The sequence below is a fragment of the Pangasianodon hypophthalmus genome, chromosome 10 (assembly GCF_027358585.1).
Source record: "Pangasianodon hypophthalmus isolate fPanHyp1 chromosome 10, fPanHyp1.pri, whole genome shotgun sequence".
Lineage (NCBI taxonomy): Eukaryota > Metazoa > Chordata > Actinopteri > Siluriformes > Pangasiidae > Pangasianodon > Pangasianodon hypophthalmus.
The window spans coordinates 22477897-22498223 of NC_069719.1; the positions used below are offsets into that span (position 1 = coordinate 22477897).

The 20327-nt window shown below is 38.9% G+C and overlaps 1 protein-coding gene across 2 annotated transcripts in view; it reads right to left on the minus strand.

Annotated features, from left to right (window-relative positions):
* The window catches only part of LOC113529708 (ribosome quality control complex subunit NEMF), a 43443-nt gene that overhangs the window by 18073 nt on the left and 5043 nt on the right, over window positions 1–20327 (minus strand). For both annotated transcript variants that reach the window (XM_026919089.3, XM_026919090.3), the window contains exons 6-22: window positions 19642–19709; window positions 19459–19548; window positions 19254–19327; window positions 19099–19169; window positions 18923–18998; window positions 18695–18835; window positions 17090–17298; window positions 15367–15558; window positions 13572–13635; window positions 13386–13474; window positions 13196–13299; window positions 13050–13112; window positions 6448–6560; window positions 6292–6349; window positions 5565–5623; window positions 1395–1515; window positions 734–1037 (exon numbers count right to left, since the gene is read on the minus strand). In XM_026919089.3, the coding sequence (XP_026774890.2) occupies window positions 734–1037; window positions 1395–1515; window positions 5565–5623; window positions 6292–6349; window positions 6448–6560; window positions 13050–13112; window positions 13196–13299; window positions 13386–13474; window positions 13572–13635; window positions 15367–15558; window positions 17090–17298; window positions 18695–18835; window positions 18923–18998; window positions 19099–19169; window positions 19254–19327; window positions 19459–19548; window positions 19642–19709 (1896 nt within the window). The remainder of the gene's footprint in view (window positions 1–733; window positions 1038–1394; window positions 1516–5564; window positions 5624–6291; window positions 6350–6447; window positions 6561–13049; window positions 13113–13195; window positions 13300–13385; window positions 13475–13571; window positions 13636–15366; window positions 15559–17089; window positions 17299–18694; window positions 18836–18922; window positions 18999–19098; window positions 19170–19253; window positions 19328–19458; window positions 19549–19641; window positions 19710–20327) is intronic.

The following is a 20327-nucleotide window of genomic DNA, read 5'->3' on the forward strand; positions in this document are numbered from 1 at the left end:
TTGTGGCAGGGATTACAGACCATCATGGCCCTGGGGAATTATGTGAGACTGCTTTTCACTGATTACGGTTCAGCCTTTAACACCATAGTCCCCCTCAGGCTGTTCAGTAACTTCAGGGAACTGTGCTCCTCACTCTTCCATTTGGCTGTGTAGCCACACACAACTCCAACACCATCGTGACGTTTGTGGATGACATTGGTGAGCACTGTGATGAGACAGTGTCTGCATACTGTATTTATTGATCTTGATATGCACAGTCTTTGGAGTAACTGCAACTCATTTCACTGCACTTTGTACCTGAAACAACTGCACACTGCACTTCGTACCTGCTACAATTGCATATGTGACAAACCTTGACTCGTGAATCGTGAGTGGGATACCAAGGCCCTGTCCATGAATTCCAACCAAAATTTATTGATGTAAGGGCACAAACCAGAAAGCATGATAGTAATTATCTGTTGATGCTGGACAGTGTGGACATGTATTACTATGACTAAATCCCATTTGGTGCAGTTTATGGGTTGTAATATGGGCTCTATATAGGATTTTATACTGTATTAACTGAAGCTTTGAGTTGCAGGTCACAAAGTGGTATTATGTAAGTTTTGCCAATAAGGCTCCCATGGTTATTTTATATTTGCAGTCCATTTATCAACTGAAAGTGGTATTGTGGTGTCTTTAGATGTTATGAGTTTATATATTTGTGATAAGTCATTTACTGTTTAGTATTTACCTGTTAGACTGAAGGTGTGTGAGCAGGATTGTGGTGTCTGGAAAACTGATGTCAGTACTCTCCTCCTCACTCTTAGTCTCATCATCAATCCCCTTTTCTCCTTTCTGTTCACACACCTCCTTCTTCCCCTCCTCCTGCTTCAGTGTCTCAAGTTGGATTTCAGCTGACTGCTCCTCATTAGCTTCCATTTTCTCTTCTGCTTCCACTCTTTGTAGTACATCTTCATCTTGTCCTTCTTCCATTCTGCCATCCTCTTCTGACATGTCTTCTCCCTCAGCCTCTCCTTCATTTGCACTATCTTCTCCTGGAAGGAACATGGTGTATAACTGAGTTAACAAACTGAAGCAAAAACTTTACACACAATGTTAATAAGGACTCAGTTCAAATCAGTCAGACATTCAAAATATGGCATATTCAAAATAAGTTATAGTGAAATATAATATAAATAAATAATAACAACATTGCTCATTTTTGTTAATAAGTGTTAAATTACCTACCAGTCCTGGTACATGTGTGAAGATGTGAGAAAAAATATGATATCAAAGATCATATTTAAATTATATGGAATATGTTTTTTATTAGTTTGTAAAAAATAGATTTTTTTAAGATAAATTAAGTGGTGTGAGTATGCCCGTGTGTGCACGTGTGTATATTTAAATACCCAACAGCTCCTCTCCCTCCTCTAAAAGCTCTGCAGTACTAGAGCTCATGTCTTCCACGTCTTCCTCCAGAGTTTTAACCTTCCTCTCTCCCCGGTGTCTAAACACACACTGCTCATCCACCTACAGGCACAACAGATGACTCTGACCCAATTGGCTAAAACAGTGCATTTACAACCCCATTCAGCCCATTTTCAAATAATTTGTTTTTTTTCTTTAGATGGAGGCCTATTTAATTGACATATCTATTGCTGTATAGCATCCCCTCCAAAAGTATTGGAATGGCAAGGCCAATTCTTTTTGCTATACACTGAAAACATTTGGGTCCAAGATCAAAAGACGAATATGAGACAATAGAATACAATTTCAGCTTTCATTTTCTGATATTTACATAAACATGTTAAACATGGCACCTTTGGTGGCAGACCTCCCAGTTTTTAGGTGAGCAAAAGTATTGGAACAGATAGGCTTAAATAACACATAATATCTGGTTGCATATCCCTTGCTTGCAATAACTGCATCAAGTCGGCAACCCACTGACATCACCAAACTGTTGCACTCTTCTTTTGTGATGCTTTCTCAGGCTTGTATCACAGCTTCTTTCTGTTGTTCTTTGTTTTGAGGGGTTTCTGCCTTAAGTCTCCTGTTCAGGAGATGAGTATAAACTCTAAAACCTTCCACTTCTTTCCCCTGATGAAGTCCTTTGCTGTGTTGGCAGTGTGTTTTGGGTCATTGTCTTGCTGCATGGTGACGTTACTCCCAATTAGATTGGAGGACAGGGTGTTTCTGTAGACCTCTGAATTCATTCTGCATAACTTATATCATCAATAAAGATTAGTGAGCTCATTCAGAAGCAGCCATGCAAGCCCAAGCCATGACACTATCTCCTCTGTGCTCACAAGCAGATCCTTTCTTTCTCCACACTTTGGCCTTTCAGTCACTCTGGTAGAGGTTAATCTTTGTTCCAGAACTTGGCTCATCTCTGTATTTCTTTGCAAATTCCAATCTGGCCTTCCAATTCTTGCTGCTGATGAGTGGTTTGCATCTTGTGGTATGACCTCTACATTTCTGCTCTCAAATTCTTCTTCAAATGGTCGATTGTGATACCTTCACTCCTGCCCTGTGGAGGTTGACAGTGTTGCCACTCTTTGTTTTTGAGTTTTTCTTCACAGCTCTTACAATGTTTCTGTCATCAACCGCTGCTGATTTCCTTGGCCAACCTGTTTGATGTCTGGTTGTTAGTACAACAGTGGTTTCTTTCTTTTTCAGGACATTCCAATTTGTTATAGTGGCTATGCCCAATGCTTGTGCAGTGGCTCTGATTGATTTCCCATCTTTTCTTTACTTCAAAATGGCTTGCTTTTCTCCCATAGACAGCTCTCTGGTCTTCATGTTGGTTTATCCTTTTTAACAACAAATGCAGTGTTCACAGGCAAAACCCAGAGCTCAAACTAAGAGTAAACATTCAGAGCTATTAACTGTTTAAACAATCAATCTAACAGGGCACACCTGGGCAACAAGAAACATATCTGTCTAAAATTTAGATTGCTTAAAAAAATGGGTGGGTTCAAACAAAAGGTGCCAAGTTGTTTAACACATGTAAATATCAGGAAATGAAAGCTGAAATTTTGATCTCAAACTAAATGCCTTCAGTGTATAGCAAAAACAAAAGAACTGGCTTTGCCAGCTTTGCCATTCCAATACTTTTGGAGGGGACCGTATTTTTCTGTAGACTCACCAATGACACTATACCTGTAACGCTTTAATAATGTAACCTATAACATACGGTAAATTGTTAAGCAACTATTTTTTCCCCAATATATTTGTCTGCCAGTTCTTTCCTCTATTTGTTACTATGTAAATGATACAGTCATGTCCATAAATATTTGGACAGTGACACAATTTTTATAATTTTGCCTCTGTTCACCACCACAGTGGATTTGGAATGAAGCAATCAAGATGTGATTGAAGTGTCGACTTTCAGCTTTAGTTCAAGGGCTTTAACAAAAATATTGCATTAACCATTTAGGAATTACAGCCATTTTTACATAGTCCCTCCATTTTTACAGGCTCAAAAATTAAATGGACAAACTAACAATTATAAATATAAGGCATATTTTTAATACTTGGATATCACCAAATGCTGAGTTTCCTTAAGATGCTTTTCCAGGCCCTTACTGCAGCCGTCTTCAGTTGAAACTTGTTTGTGGGTCTTTCTGCCTTCAGTTTTGTCTTCAGTAAGTGTGATGCATGCTTGCATTAATTGGGTTGAGGTCAAGTGACTGACTTGGCCATTTAAGAACATTCCATTTCTTTGCCTTAAGAAGTTCTTGGGTTGCTTTCATGGTATGATCATTATCCATCTGTACTGTGAAGCACTGTCCTACCAGTTTTGCAGCATTTGACTGAATCTGAGCAGAAAGTATAGCTCTATACACTTCAGAATTCATCCTGCTACTTCTATCAGTAGTCACATCATCAATAAACACCAGTGACCAGTTCCATTGACAGCCATACATGTTCATGCCATAAAACTTGTTTGACAGATGATGTAGTATATTTTACTATACTTTGGACTTTGGAGGCTTTCCTTTCCTTCTCCATAGTCTTCTCTTCCCATCATTCTGGTATAATTTAATCTTGGTTTCATCTGCCCAAAGAATTTTGTTCCAGAACTGGCCAGGCATTTTTAAATGTTTTCTAGCAAAGTCTAATCTGGGCTTTCTGTACTTGAGTGTTACCAGGGGTTTGCATTTTGAAGTCAAACCTCTGTATTTACATTCATGAAGGTTGCTCTTGATTGTAGACTTTGACAATGATACTACATCCTCAAGAGTGTTCTTAACTTGGCAAGATGTTACGAAGGGGTTCTTCTTCACCAAGGAAAGAATTCTGCGATCATCCACTTGTCTTCCGTGGTCTTCCAGGCCTTTTGCTGTTGCTGAGCTCACCAGTGCATTCCTTCTTTTCAAGAATGTACCAAATTATTGTTGATTTGGCCACTCAAAGTATATGCTATCTCTCTGATTGGTCTGGGTTTTTTCAGCCTAATGACAGCCTCCTTTACTTGCATTGGCACCTCTTTGAACCATATATGGAGAGTTCCCATGAACAGCTACCAAATGCAAATTCAACACTTGGAATCAGCTCCAGAACTTTTATCTCCTTAATCTGTCATGAAATAACAAGAAAACAGGCCACGCCTGGCCATGAAACTGTTTATCAGTCAATTGTCCAATTACATTTGTGCCTGTGAAAATGGAGGGACTATGTAAAAAATAGCTGTAATTCCTAAACGGTTAATGCAATAATTTTGTTAAACCCCTTGAATTAAAGCTGAAATTCTATACTTATAATTGTAACTTATATTCTATAATTTTTCATCTTGATTGTGGTTGTGTACAGAGGAAAAATTGTGTCTCTGTCCAAATATTTATGGACTCGACTGTATACCCTTATACGAATATAAGTACATTCATGACATGTAAACTAATATGAGAATTATATAAAGAACATTACACAACAGTTATTTCCAGTCTAGTAATTGGACAATCAACATTCCACGAGTGTCGATATTTAGAATAACAGCACTGGTACATCCGATTCTAGCAATAGTTTTTAATAGTTATTACATTGAAACCATTCCTTATTCCTTATTCCTTATTATGTTTGTTTGTATGTATGTGTATGTCTGTTTTTTTGTTTTTTTTTTTATTTTTTTACATAGTTTGCATTTATCTTGGCATTCAATGTGGACAGCAAAGAAAGAATTTCATTGTACAGGGAAACTTGGCCTCACTGTGCACATGACAATAAATGCTTTGAAATTCCTACACTTACTACAGGCTGTCAGTCAGTCTGCGCATTGCATGGCAACACACAAGACTCTATCCAGTTAGTCTGGGAACTATTTTCAATGATGGAGCAAAAATATACAAAATATTTGGCCTTATTGTGTCTGAATGTCAGTTAGTCAATATTAATTTCTTGTTTATAGAACTATTGTATAAAAGCTATATCACACTCACAGTCATGCTGTTATACTGAATATCAGCACAGTTATGATTACCTGCGACCTCGTACCTAGGGGAGAATCACAGCCTTACTGTATACAGCACTGTTGCTTCTATAACATTATAGCATGGTAGTGTCAGCAGTGAACACATACGTACTTTGAAGAGAAAACCAAATCCCATAATAAGATACGAGGGGGGTAAGAAATTCTTCTTCCCTAAGAGAAAATAGAAAGACAGTACAATAACTAATTAACTCTTGAGGCAAACACTGATGGTAGACAACCTTGAAATACAGGGCAGTGGTAGCTCAGTGGTTCTCAGGCTTCTGATCGGAAGGTCGTGATTTCAAATCCTAGCACTACCAAGCTGCCACTGCTGGGTCCTTGAGCAAGGCCCTCAACTCTCAACTGCTCAGCTGTATAAATGAGATAAATGTTGCTCTGGATAAACGCCTGCCAAAATGCCATAAATGTAAATGTATATGTAAATACTTGAGTCTGTGACATAGACCAAAGGAAAAGAAGCCAAAAGCAGTACTACAGATGTGCCTTGCTATGTGAAAAAGGCTCATACGTGGAATTAACATAAGATTCATGTGATCCAACCATGAGTGTAGAGTACTGTGTGAGAAAAGGGTCATCTCTGAGATGATCACTCAAACAACTTTTTTGGAAGTGGCATATGGCCACATACCATATGCAGTGTAATGCTAATGCATCAAAGTGTGACGCTGACAATATTAAAGGGCCCTCTAATTAACTGCATAATGAGCCTAAGAACATCTGTCCACAAGTGGTCACTGGAGAAACTTGAGAACACCACTTGTGATATGATCTCTTAAGTTTGATGTTAATACCAGGTCTGGACGCAATCTAACTTTTACCTCTAATCATGAAACTTCCTGTTGTCAAGTACTCTCCTGTTGGTGCAGTTTTGGATACCTGCAGCAAGCAACCCATAAACAATATAGTCATATAAAATTTCAATACCAAGTTTATATACAATTCTGTATTAGCATTAAAAGTCTGCCCTGGCTCACCTGGTTATGATGGACCCACCAAGCACTGGTGATCACTTTGGCATCCCAAGCAGCACTGTAGCACACAGCCATTGTTCCAGCCTCGGTTAGTGTGCGTGGGGGAACAAGCTCACCTTAAAATGCAAGGTAGAACTTATTTTCAAAACAGTGATCAGTGTAATCACCAAACTTTGAAATGTTAGATTTAAAAATATCTCAATCAGGTAATTCTACTAAGTAATTGGATACAGAAAATGCTTTAATAACAATCAGAGAATTGTCATTTCTCAGATAGTAAAAGCTAATTACTGTAATTTCTTAAATATGTCCAAATATGTCTACTGAAATTATTTTTATAAAATGTATTTCTTATTTCAGACTGATTGTCACGTCACAGTTTACATAATTACCAGGTAAAGTATAATAGGCGAGTGAAATTCTTATGTTCAAAGAAACAAAATGTGGGGGGAAAAAAATGAAGGGGTCTGAATACTTTCTGAATGCACTGTGTACATACATACACCGATCAGCCATAACATTATGACCACCTGCCTAATATTGTGTTGGTCCCCCTTTTGCTACCGAAACAGCCCAGACTCGTCGAGGCATGGACTCCCTGAAGGTGTGCTGTGGTATCTGGCACAAAGACGTTAACAGCAGATCCTTTAAGTCCTGTAAGTTGCGAGGTGGGACCTCCATGGATCGGACTCAATGGCCAGCACACCCCACAGATGTTCGATTGGATTGAGATCTGGGGAATTTGGAGGCCAAGTCAACATCTTGAACTCTTTGTCATGTTCCTCGAACCATTCCTGAACAATTTTTACAGTGTGGCAGGGCACATTATCCTGCTGAAAGAGGTCACTTCCATTAGGGAATGAAGGGGTGTACCTGGTCTGCAGCAATGTTTAGGTAGGTGGTATGTGTCAAAATAGCATCCACATGAATGCCAGGACCCAAGGTTTCCCAGCAGAACATTGCTCAGAGCACCACACTGCCACCGCCAGCTTGCATTCTTCCCATAGTGCATGCTGGTGCCATCTCTTCCCCAGGTAAACGATGCACACGCAAAAGATGTAAAAGAAAATGTGATTTATCAGACCAGGCCACCTTCTTCCATTGCTCCGTAGTCCCGTTCTGATGCTCATCTGTCCACTGTAGGCACTTTTGGCAGTGGACAGAGGTCAGCATTGGCACTCTGACAGGTCTTTGGCTACACAGCCCCATACGCAGCAAGCTGCGATGTACTGTGTGTTCTGACACCTTTCTATCATAGCCAGCTTTAACTTTTCAGCAATTTGTGCTACAATAGCTCTTCTGTGGGATCAGACCAGACGGGCTAGCCTTCACTCACCACACGCATCAGTGAGCCTTGGGCGCCCATGACCCTGTCGCTAGTTCACCGGTTGTCCTTCCTTGGACCACTTTTGGTAGGTACTAACCACTGCATACCGGGAACAACCCATAAGGCCTGCCGTTTTAAAAATGCTCTGACCCAGTCATCTAGCCATAACAATTTGGCCATTGTCAAAGTCTCTCTAATCCTTACAACACATCAACTTCACCAACACATCAGCTTCGAGAACTGACTGGTCACTTGCTGCCTAATATATCTCAACCCTACACTATATTGCCAAAAGTTTTGGGACATCTGCCTTTAAATGCACATGGGAAGGCTTTCCACAAGGTTTAGGAGTGTGTTTATGGGAATTTTTGACCATTCTTCTAGAAGCGCATTTGTGAGGTCAGGCACTGATGTTGGACGAGAAGGCCTGGCTCGCAGTCTCCGCTCTAATTCATCCCAAAGGTGTTCTATCGGGCTGAGGTCAGGACTCTGTGCAGGCCAGTCAAGTTCCTCCACACCATCCATGTCTTTATAGACCTTGCTTTGTGCACTGGTGTGCAGTCATGTTGGAACAGGAAGGGGCCATCCCCAAACTGTTCCCACAAAATTGGGAGCATGAAATTGTATAAAACGTCTTGGTATACTGAAGCATTAAGAGTTCCTTTCACTGGAACTAAGCCTAAGCCAAGCCCAACCCCTGAAAAACAACCCCACACCATAATCCCCCCTCAACCAAACTTTACACTTGGCACAATGCAGTCAGGCAAGTACCACTCTCCTGGCAACCACCAAACCCAGACTCATCCATCGGATTGCCAGACAGATAAGTGTGATTCATCACTCCAGAGAACACGTCTCCACTGCTCTAGAGTCCAGTGGCGGCGTGCTTTATACCACTGCATCCGATGCTTTGCATTGCACTTGGTGATGTAAGGCTTGGATACAGCTGCTCGGCCATGGAAACCTATTCCATGAAACTCTCTATGCACTGTTCTTGAGCTAATCTGAAGGCCACACGAAGTTTGGAGGTCTGTAGCTATTGACTCTGCAGAAAGTTGGCAACTTCTGCGCACTGTGCGCCTCAGCATGCGCTGACCCCGCTCTGTGATTTTACATGGCCTACCACTTCGTGGCTGAGTTGCTGCTGTTCCCGATTGCTTCCACTTTGTTATAATACCACTAACAGTTGCCCGTGGAATATTTAGTAGTGAGGAAATTTCACAAATGGATTTATTGTACAGATGGCAACCTATCATGGTACCACGCTTGAATTTACTGAGCTCCTGAGAGCGACCCATTCTTTCACAAATGTTTGTAGAAGCAGTCTGCATGCCTAGGTGCTTGATTTTATACACCTGTGGCCATCGAAGTGATTGGAACACCTGAATTCAATGATTTGGAGGGGTGTCCCAATTAATTGATCCTGTCCCCTTCTGATCTCCGGCCCTGCCTGATCCATCATGGCATACTTCTGGTTGGAGCTCTCATCAGTTGAGATGAAGATCATTGGGATTGCTCGGGATGGTGCCACTTGGGGGCCATAAAGATGGCTTGGGGATCTCATATGGGCAGATGTACAGTTATGGCTTCAGACTGCAATTGCTGTGGTGGCTTAGGAGCTGCGGTTGCCGTGAGCAGTTCTGCACTCAGGTCTCCATCAGGGGACTGTGGTTGGTTCAACAAACCAGACCGCATGCGAAAACTGTAAGGAATTTACTGGGTGCACAATTGCACTATTTGTCCATGTAGTACACAGAAGGGAGTTATTTATAATTGCACAGTTATCACTCAGACGAGGATAGGCTCCCTTTTGAGTCTAGATTCTCTCAAGGTCAAAGGAACTGCCTGCAGAGATCAGAGACAGGATTGTGTCGAAGCACAGATCTGGGGAAGGCTACAAAAAAGTTCTGCTGCACTCAAGGTTCCCCAAGAGCACACTGGCCTCCATAATTCTTAAATAGAAGAAGTTTGGAATAACCAGGACTCTTCCTAGAGCTGGCCGCTCGTCCAAACTGAATGATTGGGGGAGAAGGGCCATAGTAAGAGAGGTCACCAAGAACCCGATGGTCACTCTGGTTGAGCTCTGGTTGAGAACTTGCAGAAGGTCAACCATCACTGCAACACTCCAATGATCTGGACTTTATGGAAGAGTGACCAGACGGAAGCCCCTCCTCAGTGCAGAACACATGAAAGCATGAAAATATGAAATTTGGATTTTTTTTTGCAAATTCCAAGCAGGCTTTCACATGTCTTGCACTGAGGAGAGCCTTCTGCATACATGCGGTGCAAATATGACATTCTAAAATATATTAACAAATTCTACAATATAATAACAAATTTAAATACAGTATATTTAAATACATTTAGTGTAATTAGTTAGAAGGTGTTTGATTTTTATAGGTGTTTGAGTTTTAGCAGTAGTGAAACTAACTACATATTTATATTAATGCACTCATTGCTTTCATGAAAAACTATTTGCCCCGTCCTGATTCCTCTATTTTTGCATACCTGTCACAGTAAATGGTTTCAGATCCTCATACAAACTGTTATATAAGGCAAGGAGTACATGAGGAAACATAAAACACATTTTTCAAATCATCACTTTTGCTGAAGGAAAAATGTTATGCAACACCTATATCACCCATGTGAAGAGTTGCCCCCTAAACTTAATAACTGGTTGTGCCACCTTTAGCAGCAGCAACTGCAACCAAACACTTCCAGTAACTGGAGATCAGTCTTTCGCAGTGCTGTAGAGGAATTGTGGCCCACATTTTTTTGCAGAATTGTTACAATTCAGACACTTTGGTTTTTTTTAATGGGATTCAAGATAGTACTTTGACTAGACCCTCAAACCCTTGATTTTGTATCTTTTAGCCATTAAGAGGTGGGATTGCTGTTGTGCTTCAAACTGTTTTTCAGCATAACCCAGCTTCAGATCATGGACTGATGGCTAGACATATTCCTTCAGGATTTTCTGGTAGACAGCAGAATTCATGGTCCCATTAATTATGGAAAGTCACCCAGGCTCTGAAGCAGCAAAGCAGCTACACAATATTACACTACCACCACCATGTCTGACTGTTGTTATGATGTTCTTATTGTGGAATGCTGTGATAGCTTTATGCGAGTTGTAATAGGACCAAAAAGTCTTCCAAAAAGCTCCACTTTTTCCAAAAAGCTCCACTTTCGAGTCATTAGCCTAGTCTTCCAAAAAGCTCCACTTTCGAGTCACAATATCCCACCAAGGTGTTTTTGGCAAATGTGAGAAGAGTCTTTATCTTCCTCTTGGTTAGAAGTGGTTTTTGCCTTGCAGCTGTCCCATGGATATAATTTTTGCCCAATCTTTCTAATGAACCCTGACCTTATCTAAGGTGAGCAAGGCCTGCAGTTCCTTAAATGTTTGTCTGGGTTCTTTTATGACTTCCTGGATGGAAGATTCGCTCTTGGAGGAATTTTGATAGGCCGGCCACTTATAGGAAGATTCACAACTGTTCCAAGTTATCTCTATTTGGAGATAATGACTCTCACTGTGGTTTACTGCAGTCCCAGAGTCTGAGAAATGGCTTTGTAACCCTTTCTAAGGTATATATTTTAATAACTATCTTTCTCATCTCAGACCTTTTCAACTACTTCACATGGCTGGAAAGGTTCTATTTAAGTCAGGTTTAGATTCAACAGGGCTGGCAGTAATCAAGCTTGGATGCGACTAGTCAAATTTAACTAATTTAACCCAATTGGCAATTAAATCTGGGTAACTGTTTGACTGAATAACTAAGAGGCAATTAGTTTTCACACAGTGCCATTTGGTGTTGGATAACTTTTTCCCTCAATTAATGAAATCATCATTTATCTTTACTCATGAAGTCTGTGTCTTTTATAAAATTTTGTTTGAGTATCTTAAAAAATTATGTGTAACAATTACCAAAATATAGAAGAACTCAGGAAGGGGGCAAACACTTTTTTTTAATGTCACTGTACATTATTGTTTCTATATTAACAGCTAATTCACAAGAACTATGCGCCACATAGTCCAAGCATACTAATTAATTGATCTTAAAAAAACATGTTATTTAAAAATATATATATAATCATTGACATGGTGAAGCATTCTGTAAGGAGACATTTAGTTAACAATTATGGAAGAAGTTGCAAATGTCAGGGCAGTGCAGTCAGTAAGTTTTCTGCCATGGGAAAGTCTTCAGAACACATGACTTTGAACTTACCGATTTCTCAGTAACAAGATAAGCTGTGTATTTGTCTTAACAAGAAAGGCTGGTGAGGAAATGACTGGTTATAGTGACTATGACCTAAGTGATAACAGGAAATAACTTGTTTCTTGAATGGTCTTGTACATTAAATGTACACAATATGCACAAAAGTATGTGTACACCTGACCATCATACCTGCATATGCTTGTTATCCCATTCCAAAGCTGGTCCCACCCTTTGCAGTTATAACAGCTTCCACTCTTTTGGTCAGGCTTTCCACCAGACTTTGGAACATGGCTGTGGGAATTTCCCATTCAGCCACAAGAGCATCAGTGAGGTCAGACATCGATGTAGGGCAAGGAAACCTGGTACACAGTTGGCATTCCAGTTCGTCCCAAAGGTGTTCAGTGGGATTGAGGTCAGGGCTCTGTCCAGGCCACTCGAGTTCTAACCCACCAACCTTAGTAAATCATGTCTTTATGGACATGGCTTTGTCTACAGCGACATGCGGGAAAAGGTTTGGGCTTGGTCCCATCATTTCACTGAAGGGTATCTTAAAACTACAGCATACAATAACATTCTAGACAATTGTGTGCTTTCAACTTTGTGGCAACAGTTTGGGGAAGGCCCATGTATGGGTGTGATGGTCAGGTGTGCATATACCTTTGGCCATATAGTGTAACTATAAGTGGCTAAAAGTATGATTGTATGTAATTATGTATATCATTTAATAAATAAAATAATTGTAATCATTGGCAAATTTATGTTGTAGAAGAGGAATAAATCACTTCAAGACATTGGAAACTAAGTAACTTCAGGGTGCAGCCCTCTACTTGGCATCGGGCCACATCACACCACCCTGTTGTTATTTTCCTATAACAGCATAACCTGTCATGTTTTATTCCTTATATTTTTATGCAGTTTACTGCTATGGAATTTGCAAAACATTTTAGTGTCTACCCTAAAACTGATAGTAATTCCCACTTAGGAGTCTAATAAAAATGCTCCTCATCAAACCATTGAATCATAAAATAATTTTAATGTTAAAAAATTTACTAAAATCGTTGTACCAGATGGATTCTTGATAACACAGCTTGTGGCTCCATGAAGATCAGCATGGACGTAGATGTCCCCTGAGAAAAGACATTTTCACTCAAACTTGAGGGAAATAAGGACACCTACAATACAATGAAACATCTAATTTAAACTCTTGTACCTGGTCGCAGGTAACGTTTAACTATCATCTCATTCTGCTGCTGGTCCCGCCCAGCAATGATGAGATAGTTCTCTGAGCTAATAAACCACAGGAACTTTTCAAACCTGGTAATAAACAGAAAGTCATCAGAATTTTTGGGATATATGAAATGTATCTATAACCCTTAAAGTCCTTTTAAAAATTGTCTCACCAGAAGACTTTTCTGGCTTTCTGAATTGTTGTCACTGTCTGGACTTCTTTAAGGGTTTGCTTGGTCTTTTTCTCAGCAGACTTAAAGGCCTTGAGCAAAAAAACACCCAACAGTAATTCATAATTTCCCCTGCATATACAGTAATACAATATTTAATTTGAAAGTATTGTGTTGTTCTCTTTTTACCTTCTCTGCTGCCTCAACTGTTTTCTGCTCCTTTTTGGCAGCATTCCGCTTGTGGTCATAATATCTGAGAGGTTATTTTGTTCATTTTTACTAAGGCAGTATATTATTGACAGCCAGCAGGCATCTTATTGTACACACAAATGGGCCTCATTTATCAAGCTGGATACAAGAACTTATTTGTAAATCTTTCTTCTGAAAATTTACTCAAGAAATTAGGTATTCATGAAAATGCTGTAAATTCTGAGAGCATTAATATCCTACTCATGACAATTTATGCATAAGAAGACTAATTAATGTAAATCTTGACTGATTGACTTCAAGTCATTATTTGCAAAAGAGTTACTGCATTTTAATATATAGATCACACTGTCAAGTTTAAACTGCTTCTTTATTTCAATTATACACATAAATTTTATAATTTGAAATCCTGCTGTTTCATAATAATGGCAATAATAATAAATATAAAAGACAGCAAGACAACCCAAATCCATTTTAAGGCAAATTAGACTAGCTGTGGAGGACTAGTGGTTAAGTCACAGCGCTCTCACCGCTGTGGCCCAGGTTCGATTCCCGGCCAGGGAACCAACCCCTGTCACAGTGTGCTCTCAGTGCTGGCCCCAAGCCCAGATAAAACTGGGGAGTGTTGTGTCAGGAAGGGCATCTGACATAAAAACTGTGCCAAATCAAATATGCGGACCAGTGATCCGCGATGGGGACCCCTAACAGGAGCAACTGAAAGAGGGACAGACTAGTCGTTCAATTAAGAAGAAATGCCACTGTATAAAAGGAGGGTGCATATAGCAGCCATAAGCCGAAGCAGTGCAAATGACGGAATTGATATTGGAATTACCATGTGCTGCACGCTGGATGGAACGGCTATTTAGAGACGGTTTGTTTTTTTTTTTTTTGGACGATGAATGCTAGCTGGTTGGTTGGTTCTGTTTGCCACGGCACCTTCTTTTGATGCTGTACAACACTTTGGAGCCAGCACTAGTTCAGCCAACAACTATGTCATTTCTCTGCATGTCCATGTTTTGTCCGTTCTCGGATTTCTTGCTATTGGCACATTTCAAAAAGATAAAAGTCACTGATCTGGTATGTCTCGACCTACAATGAGCCGTATACCCCTTTATGTGCTGCGTGCCATAATCCAGCATGTTACTGAATACTGAATTTAGCAACATGCGTACATGGACAGAAAAAAAGCATGTTCCTGAGACTTTTGTTAGTTCGGTTTGGCTTATGCAAACATTCACACATAACTTTACTAAAAGATTGATAAATGAGGCCCAATATTATTAACCAGTATCAAGCATCTCATTTACAAGTCTGAACTGAAATGCATTTGAGGCTCAAACAAAATCACATTCACCACTATACTGCAAAAATAAATAAGGAATGTGCTTAACATTTATATTTCAATTGGATGTCAGATTATACAACAATTTCCATGTGAAATCAATATCAATTAAAATTTTTAAAAAAGTCAAAGGCAATAACTTCATTCAAGTCTCAATAATATTACCATGACTCTGATTTGTAACAACATTTGTCTAAAAGCGTGTGTCACCCCTTATGCATGTCCCATGTGAGCTCATCCTGTAAGGAACTAAAATAACGTTCAGTGTCATGTAATGTAGTAATAGTTCACATGACTAAATATATCGATAGCAATTACAGACAAAGAAAAACCAAAAAAATCTGAAATTGCAACATCAAACTATATGATCATTCCTGGATTATCTGATACAATTTGCAATTATACGTCATCATGTTTATGACCCTGATTACTTACTTTTTTGAATTGGCATAAGCAGATAAACCAAGGTCCACGTCCACCAGTATGGGTTTATTCTTCTGGATCTTGCCCTTCTGTCCTTTGTCTTTATTCTTATTTTTCTTCCCCTTTGGCTGCTCAGAGCCTTCTTTAGTATCTTCTGAAACTTCTTCCTGTTCCTCTCTTTCCTCTGGGCCAATATATGGATTCCTGTAAGGTGAAAGTTTTATTTTTCATTGTCAGCTCAAACTCAATAGCAAGTGTGATAATACTTCAATGAAAAAATTCCATTTATGGTTTTAACACAAATTTTGTTGTTCAAGTCAATATTGACACAATTTTAATTCTTACAAATAGTGGAACAATACTAAAAATTAATTGTTCAATGTGAAATTTAACACACTTCTCTCTGCATACTTACAGTGCCTTGCAAAAGTATGAAAAGCCCCAGAGTCTGCAACACCACTGAGCAAAAGGCAGCATCAAGCAAGCAGCACGATGAAGACCAAGGAGCTCTCCAAACAGGTCAGGACCAAAATTTTGGAGAAGTATAAATCAGGGTTGGGTTACAAAGAAAATCCAAAACTTTGAATATCCCACGAAGCACCATTAAATCCACCATAGCAAAGTGGAAGGAATATGGCACCACAGTAAACTTGCCAAGAGAGGGCCGCCCACCAAAACTCACAGACCGAGCAAGGAAGGCATTAATTCGAGAAACATCCAAAAGACCAACAATAACCCTGAAGGAGCTGGAGAGCTTCACAGCAAAGACTGGAGTGTCTGTCCATAGGACCACTATTAGCCGTACTCTCCACAGAGCTGGGCTTTATGGAAGAGTGGCCAGAAGAAGGCCCTTGCTTAAAGAAAAAACAAGAAAGAACGTCTTGAGTTTGCCAAAAGACACGTGGGAGACTCCCCAAACATCTAGAGAAAGGTACTATGGAGTAGGAGTGATGGATGGTGCTAAATACAGGGCAATTCTTGAAGAAAACCTGTTTCAGTCTGCCCAAGAGATGAGACTGGGAAGGAGGTTCACCTAAACACACTGCTAAAGCAACACTCAATTGGTTTAGGGAGAAACATTTAAATGTGTTTGGATGGCCCAGTCAAAGCCCAGATCTCAATCCATTAGAGAATCTGTGGTCTGACTTAAAGACTGCTGTACACCACCGGAACCCATCCAACTTAAACGAGTTGGAGCAGTTTTGCCTGGAAGAATGGGCAAAATTCCCAGTGGCTAGATTGTGTAAATCAAATGTAAATCATTTGAAAATCAATCCATTTAAATTCCAGGTTGTAATGCAACAAAATAGGAAAAAGGCAAAGGGTGAATACTTTTGCAAGGCACTGTAGCTGAACATAAAAAAAATCATATTTATATTATATTTTTATTATCAAGTTTCAATCATTTTGACCCAAGACAGACAAGATAGCTGCAAGAAAACTCACTTGCACTCTCACCTGTGCACACACACATTTGAATATCAGAAGGGTCCCTAAATATGTAAATGTCTGTTTTCATAAATCTTTCAAGTCAAGTCAATCTTGTTTATATAGTTAATAAATTAAATTAATATTAAGGAGTTTACAGCAGAGTGTAGAAATGGACTGCCACAAAATTAAAAGATGGATTGTTATAATGCTTAAGAGAAGAGATTTATAAAGGTTTTCAGTCATCTATAATATAATATGCCAAGGCAAAGGGGATTCATAGATAGCAGAAGCAAGAGTAACATACTTCAGTAGCATAGTGATATGGTTGGTTTGTAGTTTCAGCTCTTTAATTGCACATGCCACGGGATCTCCAGCTGCTTGAGCTTCTTTGACAATTAAGCTGATCTCAGCCCAGTCCACCTGATTAGCCAGAGCACTGCGCACCACCTGAATAGCTCGCTCTACAATGGGGAGATTCATTTCCAACAACTCACCCTTCAAACGGTCCACCTCCTACAAAACATTGATATTACATTTGTATTTCATAAAGCATTATTTAATAAACGCCAGGGGTGAATGGGAGAAAAAAATTGCAAATCACAAAAGGGACAGTGTCTGCATGCAACTTTGCATTTATTTAGCATTTATGCGTTTACATGCAGCAGCAGTGCAATCTTTATCACTATTGCATAACTCTAACTACATATCTACTGTATATCAACACAGTTAAACACAGTATACCCCTGTACCAGTATATCATCAAAACCCCTATTGTGCAACATAGATTCCTTTGGTCTCTGTCAATATCATCAACCAAAATAACACAAACTCAGGCGTTTCATATATAAAAGTGTAAACTGAGATGACTTTAACAGATCAAATGTCTCTTCACATTCACGAAATTGTCAATTTGCAGGAATATATACATTTATATCTTTTTAAACAAATTTATATTTATAGATTTTCAATTTCAAATATCACATATCTTAGGTAATTACATGTCAAATCATTGTAAATTTTAAATTTAAAAAAATGTAGCACAATGACTGCAAAAACCAGTGTTCACAAAGGTCTTTCAACATAACTTGTTAAAGTGTTAAAGGGCTGCTGAAATATAACTACAGATACATACCTGTAGGTGCAGGAATGAAATAGAACAAGCATTTATCTACCATGTTCAAAAAGTTCATCCTTACAAATTAATATCAGATCCTCTAATGCATAACTATGAAAATAAGTCATCACTTATTAGTGCCATTAGTTAAACCCTATTACTTTAGTTTAGACAATACTTTTTTCTATCTAGTAACAATATTTAGTGTGCAATTTAGTATTTTAATAGTTTTTGGGTTGTTTTTTTTTTTAGTTTTACATACTTATATTTAACTTTATATTTTATTGGATATGGAGCTTATTTATTTTTATTTTTATCCCATTTTCTCCTAATTTGGTCAATTTCCCAATTCCCAACCTCTAACTTGCTCTCCCCATCACACGACAGCGACATCTGAGCAGAAGGTTGTGAGTTCAAATCCTAGTACTGCCAAGCTGCCACTGCTGGGCCCCTGAGCAAGGCCCTCAACTGTTCAGTTGAATAAGTAAGATAAATGTAAGTCACTCTGGATAAGGTCGTCTGCCAAATGACATAATTGTACATGTAAAGCGCTAACTGTCCCCTTCATTCATGAGCTCACAGACACCCACAATTTTCACTCTGATTGACAGGAGAGAGAGTATGTCACCCTGTCCACACAGAGAGGGCAGCCAGTTTAGTTTTCCTAGAGTCCTGGCTATGGAATGGCTGTGGCTGTGTAGCCTAGTTTCTTGATATTGAACTATCTTGAGGAAAAGTATACTCTGAGCAAATGAAAGTTTAAAATGAAATAATGATTCACTTTGAATACCCCACCTGGGCCTGATGTAGAGCCTCCAACCTTTGCTCATGATCCTTTCTCACATTCTCAAGCTTTTTCAGGGCTTGTTTCTCCTGCTGAAGTGCTTTCATATCAATCTTCTGACTCTCCATCTTGGAGAAAAACTCATCGATAGCCTGAGAGAAAAAAAGGGAGGATGAAAAAGAAAAAAGCTCATAGTAGCATAATTAAAATCAAAATCAGTAACAAAATGAACTACAAACCTTATCAAAAGACTCAAATTCAACATATGGGCTCTTTGAGTGTTGGGTAAATAAAAATGGGTGAAATTCTTCGTACCTATCAAACCAAAGACATGGTCACAAAGAAATAACAGAAAGCCTATACTTTAAACTAAACTAAATAACAATAATATAATAATATGATGTAATGATCTTACGTGAGCAACTCTTCATGTGGTTTGTCTGGAGTCATGCTTGGCTTTTTTTCAGTTTTCTGAATGATGTAACCCTTTCACAAAGGAAAGTCACACAAACACACTTATAAAATATTAATAGTTCAACATTCAAATTCAAATTCAATATTAATTCCAACCTTTCCGTTAAAGTTTGCTGCTTTCTCCATATAGCTCTCTGCCATCTGCAAAGCCTCCATAAGTTTTGGTCCAGCTGCAGGATAACACAGTTTAGCACTGTTTTTAACTCCTTGAATGGTTATGAAGCAATATAAGTACTGTGTATACAGTAACTGGCTTTCATTTCTGGGTACTTTGAATTATCACAAAAACAGGAAAACAAACCTTCTGTCATGTTAAATTGACAGTCCATTTTCAAAAGACCAGGAAAACCAACTTCTATAAGGCAGTGTTCAATTAGAGTACCTCCATATGCTGTGGGAATAAAGTAAAAGAAACTCTAAAAAGTAAAAGACCAACGTTATAAGAAACCATTTAGATAATATTCTGCACAACAGTAACACTTACGAAGGTGGGGATTTAGAATCTTTTTTATTTGCTCTCCACTCTGAGCTTTGGATAAAATATCTTTAAGCCTGCAAAAAAACAAACACATAATAGTAACATCACACAAAAGCTGAACCTATGAATGTGTGGTCTTCCGGGAAAACCCATCAAACATTGCTTTGGCTGAGTTCTGGAAAACAGCCATAAATAGCGTGGAAAAAAAAGACCATAATTGAGGTTTTCTACCAATTACACACTTTGACATATCTATGTTAAGAAAACTTGGCAATTTAGCAAAAAAGTATGGAAATCTTTTAATTCTAGCTTTGTCTTGATGAGTAAGGAAACAATTTTTCAAATGCAGCAGTAAATGCATTCAGTCTGTCTAAAACCATGCTAGCTAAGTGTGCTTTTCAATGAATGCAATACTTTCCTCATATTTTTGGATAGTTACATGCCATACCAAAATTGACATAAGCCTAATCAATTCAGGTTATAACCAGATACCACCTCTCAAAAGAAAGAAATTTATAAATGACCTAATAAAGATATTAAAACAAGAAATTTAGACAACAGAGCAGAAATGACCAAATTAATCGGTTATTATTTCTCCACTGATGTAAGAGCAGACAGAGAACAGTCAAGTGAGTGATAAGGCTAGTGTCTTAAATGCCAGGAGTGACTTTTACCTGAGGTGATTATACAGA